Consider the following 9,313-nt stretch of genomic DNA (forward strand, 5'->3'; position numbering starts at 1 on the left):
AATCTGTGGCTTACATGATAGGGGAATTGTGCATGCAAGGTAGGGGAATGCATGTTGAAATGCACACCAGCATTGTTGTAGGAACCAGAGCTTAAATTTCCGTATGTAAAAATTATGAACCTTGCAACTCGTTTTGATCTTAAGGTTGTCAAGTTCTTCCAGCACCCATTTACTTCTAGGTCACTGGGAATGGGGGCGGGAGTAGATGCTGCTGTCTGCTCTATACTTAGCTGTCCTGGGAACAGTCCAGCTTTTCTTCTCCATCCCACCCTGAGTTATTAACCCCAAAGAGCTATTTCATGCATCTCAACGCTCTGCCCCTGCTTTACCCTGTGCAGAGAGAAGGTTCATGCATGACTGAGGATGACTCTGTGGACATCGAGAACGAGAATGGCAACCGCTTTGAAGAGTACGAATGGTGCGGGCAGAAGAGGATACGGGCCACTACTCTCCTGGAGGGAGGATTTCGAGGTGCGCCAGTGTTTTGGGGGCCCTTGTAAATCATTCTGCTGTGGAAGTTGATTATTGTCTGTCTTTAAAGGGAGGGACCTAGAGATTTGCCTTTCACCAAGGGCGGGATCTTCAGCCGTTGCCAGAATGTAAAGTGATTTCAGCTTTCTGCTTCTCCTGAATGATGAGAGTCAAAATTTGTGCAAATCTTGGAACAAAAGCACGGCGTTATTTCTTGTTCGAGAAATGTGGCTGAAGAGGGAATGAGTAGGAACGGGTAGAATGGGGAGATCATTTGGGAAAAATAGCTTTTTATATGTTACACATAGTAAGAAATACGTGGAAATATGTGAAGAGAGGGAAATAGAAATGAAATTGTAAAAATTCCCAGCCTGGAGTGACGAAAGCTGGTGTATCAGCCTCTGGTGATGTATTGAAGGTGACAGCTAAGTCGCTTTAGCACCTGCATAAAATATTAAAGGGCCGGTTGTGCATTTATCACTCCATCCCTTTTAAGGTTGATAAATGAGAATCCAGGAACCTGCTCTGCACCTCCAGCACTGCAAGCCCTTAGGGCTCCCAGACAAACACATTTTATTTTTCCTCCTTCTTTTGCTCCTTCCCCAGTGACGGGGAAATCAGTTACTGAGGAGAGAGTGAGTTATGGCAAAATTTGACCTCTCGTGAGCTTTATTGGTGAATGTAATTTTAGCTGGAAACCTGGCCCCTTTCTTACACTCAGCCCTTTGGCCTCAAAGAGGAGGATTTACTAAACTGTTCGTTGGCATGAACCTCTGGCACTAAGGAGAGTCTCTCGCAAGCAATCCACGTAGCACATGCCTAATGAGAGGAGGAACGCTGGCTCCCTCTGTTCAATAAAGAGGATGGGATGTGATCTCTTCCTATATCAGCTTGGATTTTAATTTAAAATATCTCAAGGGGAAAGGCTACTACGTAAGGGATTTGGACTTAAAAGCCAGCCGTGTGCTCACTGACAACCTGGCACTCCTGATCTGCTCTTACCTTCCTCTGAAATTAAATTGTAGCTGGGTTGTAGCAGAGCGGATGACCAGGAGCAGAGGTGAAGAAGCAGCTTCTTTCGGTTTTAAAGGCTACCCAGTAAAGCTCACACTGTCGCTTCCTGTGTCTGTAGCCTTACCTACCTTAACTTCTTTTGTGCCCACATAGAGAGTTGAGTCTGTACATGATTCCAGGTAGAGGTCTGATGAGATCATGCAGGGCCTTAGACTATGTTTATGTAGTATAGTTACTACAATCCTTAGCGGGGAAGCATGGGATGTCTGTGTGCCTCTATTGTTGTCACTGCTAGTCCTGATTGGAAAAAGCTACTCAGTTCACTTCTGCCCTTTTTTGTGCATGCGTAGTTTCTTGCTTCACCCGCACCAAACACCTGAGTTTGAGGAGAGCACAATCTTCAGCTTCCTTTGGTGTGGACATTGTGCTGTCTTCACCTGGTTAACGTTCCCGGTTGTTCTTGAGTTAACTCACTGAAGTGTGATCTGAACCTTTCATATTGCTTCAGTCATGTGGAGACCCGTTTTTGAGTGAGGCTTCAGGTGGACAAAATGTGTGTAATTGATGTGGTTAGGCTGTGTAAATGCAAAGTACTTGCTCCTTGTTGCATTTTCTTCCTTATTTTAAGGAATTCTCAAATGCGTTAGTTTGCGTTACATAGATCAACTGCTTTCCTCCACCAGAGTTTAGACAGATTCTAGCAAAAGTCAGGGCTGTAACCTCTGCTAGATGGCTGCACACGCATGGGCAGGTACTTCTGTATTTCATACTTAGAAATAGCCTTGCTTCCATCAGAAAGTATGGGGTCCGTCTCTTCTTTCCTTTTTGAGACCTTCATGACACCTTCAAGAGTGTTTAGTTACATGAACAGATCCAGCAAAGGATCAGAAGGCTAGGAGAATAGTAGAGCACAACTAGATGCAGTTCTAAAACTCTCCGTAATTATCCTGACGGGAAGGCTTTTGGATTAGACTCCTTCCCTTTGTGGTGCTGGATGAAAGGTGTCCATAGATCAGCTCACAAGCACAGGAACCTCCGTGTAGCATTTGTACTGAGGAGCATCCTCTCTGTGCAGCTTTTGGTGGCAGAGGCACTGCTGAAGAAATGACTCCACCTGAGCGGCTGGCAGGTCCCTAGCGCACGCGTTTCTCCCTGCCCTTCCTCCTCTGGAGCACACCTCTGCTGGCAGCTGGATTCAATGGCTGCCATGCTTCTCTAGAGAGGTGTCCTCTTCCCTAAACAGGGGAACTTTTTGCCACCAACTTTCTACCTAGTATTTTGGGATGACCAGATAATATCTGCAGGGTACCCACCTGCTCTGTGCAAGAAGCTTCTGTAATTTGGGAAGCCAAAGCAAAGCTGGAATGATCTCCCATAGTTGGCTGATTGCATTTCTTTTTAAGCAAGTTATACTTTTTCATGCTCCCTTTTGTGGTTCTCGTATTGTCTCTGGCTGCTGGCATTCAGAGGTCTCCATCAGTCAGGCCTGCTTTGTGCCCTTGCAGGTAACCTTAAGGTGATTGTCCCTTTCCTTTCTCTGACAGTGTTAGCTCTTGCCTTGTTTTAGGGACAGAATTCTTAATTTACAGCCCTGAAGCACAGCACAACGTTTTGGAGATGCTTTCTAATGCTTGAAACTGCTTTGTCTGGAGTTGGCAAGGCCCTTGTTAACCCCCGTCACCGGAGGCTTTGTGTTTGGCTCTGTTCCCTTTGCTGAGAAGTAGCAGCAATGTGGAAACCAAAGGCCTTTTATAATGCCAGACAGCCTTTGCCAGGCTACAGGGATGTCACCAGTGTCTAAAGAGATGACATGGAGAAATACATAAAACTGGAGGGGGAAATAGATGTCCGTGTGTCTCATTAGTTTCAGTTTTAATGGTATGTTGCTTTGAGGAGGTGTCACAGCTGACCAAAGGGGGAGCAGGACACTGTGGCCCGTGTGTATTGCATGAGTCGGTCAGACCATTGGGCAGCATTACAGAAGTAACACAAACTTAACATGGGTCCTGGCTTCTTTTTATCATTTTTGGTTAATGAACAAAGCTCTTATCACTCTCAAGGTGAGGAAAACTCTTTGCTAATTACATGAAAGATCCTGCCAGGTTCTCAGGTGGGGGAAGGTTGGGAGATCCTGGGGTTTTTCTTCTTGAAAAGAGAAAAGTCAGGGAAACGAACAGCCCTGCTCAGGTTGTCTGGAAGGTGGTCTAATACTTGGGAGCAATCACAGGCTGAAACTCACTTGTGTGGTTCCTAGGATCAGGTTTTCGTGCAAAGGGGTTGCAGGGAAAACTTGCCTCTCTCACCTGAGGGGCTGTCTTACAAGGTGGAAATTCTGTCTTCTGTGTTGGTGTTGCAGCTGCAAATCCCCGGTCGGGTCTAGTGCAGCAGAGCCAAAGCACAGCTTCTTGCCCACAACAGCTTGGCATACTTGAGGCAGCAGGTGGAGAGAACAGGAGATGGCAGCAAGTAGGAATATGACATAAATCGGAAGTGCTGGGATCAGTATGTTGTCCCTTAAGCTGTTGGGTTTGGTGAAGGCATTCAGTCAGGAAATATTTTGTACTTCTAGCTGTCCTCCTGGCTTCTTAAAGCATCATTTGCTATTGCTTAATTTGCTTACCCAAAACTGCAGGATGTAAATTAAGATTATTGGCAATTATATAGGATTTGGAACCACTTTGCTTCAGCAGAGGTCCTGCTTGAAGTAGGGGTTTGTAGTAGGAGAGTTCTTGCTTCTGTTTGGGATGGGTACAGAAGGCTGCCAGCATGAAATACCAAGCGCTGTTTAGGTCAAGCTCGTGCTTCAAAGTGAAAAGCTATACAGATGTAAAATCAAATATTTCCCTGTCTTAGAACAGTGTCGCAAGACTAAAATTTCTTTAAATACCTGAACGTTCAGTAACCATCTATCCCCACGTCTCTGGATCATCCCTCTCCGAAGCTCTTTGTGCAGGGGATTATTTCATGCCATCTTTGTCTAATGAGTTTCTGTGTTTAGGAAGCCAACAAGGCTTTGCAAGTGAAAGCATCAAGTGGCTCCCTCTCTGATGGCTTTTTTTTAACGCTCAACATATTTGTAGCAATTCTTCTGTTCCCTCTCCAGAATAGATGCACGTTACCCTCAGTGTTTACACTGTAAGGTTATCCCTTTAAAGAATTCCTGAGGGAAGTTCAAAAGGGTTTTTTTTCTTTGAAAGATTCAGTGTCTTTTTTTGTGTGTATGTCTCTTACTTGAAAGAAGGGAAAGGGAGGGGGGGAGTGAAAAAAAAGTGCTTTATCTGGAAAGAATCGCATCAGCTTTGCACTGATAGAAGCCGCTGTCATCTCTTAAACGGCTTAGCACAGTCAAAAGGCAAGAGGACTTAAAACAGTGTCTTACACAGGGATCGATGGGTGGAACACATAACTCGTAACTGCAAAAAAAAAAAAGCAGCACGGGGTGAGAGATAACGGTAATGATTGCATTGAGGGAAGCTTGAGGGAGGCTTGTTCTTTGTAACACAGCTTCAAAGGTGTCTGGACCGGTGCCTAAGCAAACTGTCCTGTGAAGTCGCTGCCTCTGTAGGTCTAGGGAAGGAGGGGGGGATGCTTGCACCCTTCTGTTTCTTAGCAGATGGGACAAAGATTAGTAAATGCCAGGTTAGCGGCTCCCTTCTGCTGCTTCACATTTGAGGAGAGGTTTTTGTCACTTGGTCTCTCGCCGTCCATTCTGGGAAGGCGGCTTGTCCAGGAGAGGGGAAGGAGGCGAGCGGCGGATGGGGCGGTTGGGGAGATCGGGTGGGGGGACGGGATGTCAGTTTATCGATCGCACCTCAGTCAGGAGAGCTGCAGGCGCAGTGCTCTGAGCACGAGCGGCAGCGTGCTTAATGTGATTGAAAGGCAGTTAAAATGGCGGTGACCTTTTCAGGGGGAATTAGATTGCCTGCCAAGAGTGGTTAGAGGGAGTGATAACGCCAGCTTGAGGAAGCTGTCCAGTCTGCTTCAAAGGGAGAGAGACAGAGACAGGGAAAGCAAGCTAGCAGCAAGTACCATTTAAAGCACGAACCGTGCGGTCTGATAGAACAGAGATTGCTGTCCTCTTTAGATATGAAAGAATTGAAGAATTGTAGCTAAGTTCTTTCCACCCACCCCGTCCTCCTCTTCTCCCCTCCAGCTCCCCCACCAAAAAGCCTTCCTCCAGGCACAGTAGCAAGCTAGTCACCACTGCTCTTCTGGGTTTCTTTTCCTTCAGCAGATCAGTAGCATCAAAAACAACACAGAAGAGAGACAGACTTTGAAAATGTTAAAATGGTAAGCAGGGCATTTTCAGGGAAGCATACTTTCTAAGAAAGATCAACATGACAAGGATCTGTCTGATAGATTGCGATACTCTTGAAGAAGAGAAACACACAGGGATTACTTAACTCTGAAGTTTCTCTTTATTTCTCCATGCTGCCCTCCTCCCAAGCTAGCAAAGGGCTTGTATCTGTTCGTTACTGTCTTATCAAGGGAAAAGAACATCATGACTTAGTGTATGCATAGAGGGACTTGGTAAAGCCTTATAAGCTGTAACAAACTACAGTTATCGTGGGTGCCCATTTGCATTGGATCTCATGTCATGTACAATTAGGGCAGCTGCCTGGAAAGTGGGACTATATTAAAATGTTTAAAAGTTTCCAGCAGATGGCTGCAGTCCCACTGTCAGCTTTCTATCTCTGCAAAATCAAGATGTGCTTCAGTTTGAGCAGCAAACGTTATAGGCCAGCCTTCATCCAGCATGGGTTAGTTGTCCAAGAAGGAGCACTGGGGCAACAGCTATATGGTCCTCCAATTTGTTCTCCCTCTAAATACACGCAACGTTAGAAGCATGCTCTCAAGCATGAGGTCCCGTCCTCGAAATCTAAGTAGATGCTTTTCAGTTCTCCTGCCTCAGCAGCAGGTGTTTGTGAACACAGTGACTTTGCTTGTGTCTGGTAACTGCCTGGCAGAAAGCTCCCAACAGAGGAGGAAAACTCAGTTGTGCTTCTCAGTGCAATTTCATGAACATCAAACTCTACAACAAAACTCTGCAAAATCTGTTTGACACGTATGTGGAAACTGAAGCATGGAGAAGCATCTTATCTAATGTTATAAAGATAGCAAAGCTGGTGACAGAGCTTAAAAGTCTTGCTCTAGAATCTCACCTCGTAGCCAGCTGTGCCTTCTTTTTCACATAAAATGTAATGAGGCATGCAGGAAAGCTTCAGGAGGCAAAGAGATTTTCCATTTTTCCATGCCAGGAGGTTCAGCCTGCATTTAAGATCATACTAGTTAAGAGGATATAAACTGATCTACTCAAATTCAGCAAAAGAGTTTGAACTGAAGAGTTAAAGTGTGACTTCTCCTAAGAGACTGTGTGGGAAATAGAAGATGTCGCTGGCATATTTAGGCCTTTTGGAAGAATGGTCTAGTAACTAGAATAATCTTCCCCGTTTCTGTGTAGATGAGTCAGAATCCATTCATTTTACCCTGGCAGGCTAAAGCAAACTTCAACTTGGATGCAAGAGCAGTCTGTGGTAAAGAGTATAGGGAATCTTTGCCATAATGAAATTCTTAATCTTCCTCGCACTTAGCAAGAGCTCAGTTCAGTGCCCTTCTCTATCGCATTTCCAGTGTCAGCGTACCTCGTTGCTTCGTCTCTAAGTGAATGCATCTATACATCTGAGCATCCTTCCCAGCCTCTCAGTCTTGGTATTTTAGCCTTCCTGTGTTTGGTTTGCTACCTTCTGCTGGTCACTTCTACCTGCTGTAAGCTTCCAAGTGGGCGAGATGTATAAATTTCATGTTTCTCAAGTGCTTATTCTATTCCTTATCCCCCCTTTAGAGGGCTGCCTAGTCCCAGAGCACTCGTACGCCTTACCTCAGCCCTTGTGTAAAATGGTGGTAATCCTGGTAATCCCTCCGTTGCTGAAGGACAGTACTTTGTACTTGTCTGATGGAGTAGCCCAAGCACTCCTTAATGTTTGCAACTCTCTCCTTTGAGAGCAAGTACTTGTCCATAAGGTAATACTTGACCTAAAAATGCTAAGATATGTTTGCATAGTGTTACATACAATAATCAGATGGGCTCTATGTGACTTTCTCCATAGTTTGTATTCACATATAGAATTTGAGGGATTCTGTGGCTAATAAATGTCTCTTGGGTATTGTACTGAATATTAATATCAGAAGTTGACTTTAGTGAGCAGGACAAACGGATAAGAATAGTATGTGATTTAAAAAAAAAAAACAAACCAGGATTCTTGCCTTATGTACAAAAGTCATCATGATCCATCATGTAATTGATGCTCGACATCACGTGTGTTTAAAGTTCATGTAATGCTTCAGGGAGCAGCATTTTCTTCATTTTGGAACACAGAGTAATCAATGGGACTCGGCAAAGTAAAAATCACTTTAACTGAAAAAAAGAAATTGGTGCTTATAGCTGTTAAAAGTCACGATTGTTGATAGTACATTTTTGTTAACTTGAACACATGCAAAAATTTAAGAACCTAATTTTTATGTCAAACTGCCAGAACGCATTAGCTGAAAGGAGTACAATCAACTAAACCTTGCTGTTTGATTTACGTAACACCGACAGCCTCTCTAACCAGGGAAAGATTTTCTGTGGGAAGAAGGGGAATTCTCTCCGTTTGACAGTATTATGTATCGTACTTGGAGGAGGAGAAGGAATGTCTGTCACACAGCAACAGAGGAGGGAGGAAAAAAATTAATTAAAAAGAAAACAGAAAATGCAGTTGTAACACCGTGAAAATTGGCAGGGGGAGTAAGGGAGCAGGCAGAGCACCTGAAACTACTCAATTTTTTGAAATTGACTGGGTTTCAAGTTGACAGCATCCCTTTAAACTTCAATTTTCCTAGATCTCAGACATGCAGCATAAGATCTTCCAGTCCCATCTGCTGCACTTGCTTAGCTACTCTCTGCAATCCATTTTTCTAGTGGTCTGTCTGCTTTGGTTTTGAAATTCTCAGGCTTCAAGACAGTCATTTGATTTTTTTTTTTTTTCCAAGTGACTGCAGTTTTGCTAGAACTGCAACCTACTTCTTGGACACTCAGGTCAAACTTCAGCCTTAAGCACCCAGTAGTTGATTGACATGATTTTAATAGCATTTTAGAATACAGTTGTTAAGTCAGGGGCAGTGAGATTTTTCTAAAGGAAAAAGGGAGCACGGGTCTCAATGGCTCTAAACAGCTCCTGTCTCCGCATGTCGTCTCTTACACTCAGCAGTGAAACACATTATCGAGTAGTGCCCGGAAAGTGGCTAACTGCGTTTGACACACGCCAACTCCCTGCCTCCACACTGGATAATTGCATTGTCAACTGTTCAGCAAAGTGGCAGGTGACACTGCAGCCGGATTGATTGTCCTAGTATGGAGGCTCCCAAGACTGTCAGCCACCCAATCGATAGAGTTTACACAAGACACCGTGACTGCATCTGTAACTAATTTCAGTTTGAACCTTGCAAGATGCGGCTGTCCCTGTTTCCTGGCCTCTCTTCTCCTTTGCTTGCATCTTCTCGCTGGACAAGGAAGTCGCTTTCCCGCTGAAAGCCCGGCTTTATTTCTTGTTTAGGAGCTGGAAGTGAAGAAATCAGTGGTGTGTTTTGTGGTTTCAGAGTTGAGGGCATTACAGCACATGGCTAACTAGCAGCTCCAGTTTTGCAATCAATAGGCTGATCAATTGATTAAATTAGCACTGATTTTTCTTTCTTCTTTCCAGCCTAGAAAAGAATTAGTTTGGGGGGAAGAACATACGGGTTTGGCCCGTGAAATTTAGCCCTTGGTTTTCCAGCACTTGGCTGTCTTTTC

At 44.5% G+C, this 9,313-nt stretch overlaps 1 protein-coding gene across 2 annotated transcripts in view; it reads left to right on the forward strand.

The window, feature by feature from the left end:
* LOC103918302 (E3 ubiquitin-protein ligase RNF220) overlaps positions 1-9,313 on the forward strand; it is a 48,994-nt gene that overhangs the window by 793 nt on the left and 38,888 nt on the right. For both annotated transcript variants that reach the window (XM_009325598.1, XM_009325599.1), the window contains exon 2: positions 339-471. In XM_009325598.1, coding sequence (XP_009323873.1) covers positions 339-471 — 133 coding nt within the window. The remainder of the gene's footprint in view (positions 1-338; positions 472-9,313) is intronic.

This window comes from Pygoscelis adeliae, unplaced genomic scaffold, assembly GCF_000699105.1.
Source record: "Pygoscelis adeliae isolate BGI_AS28 unplaced genomic scaffold, ASM69910v1 Scaffold546, whole genome shotgun sequence".
Taxonomy (NCBI): Eukaryota; Metazoa; Chordata; class Aves; order Sphenisciformes; family Spheniscidae; genus Pygoscelis; species Pygoscelis adeliae.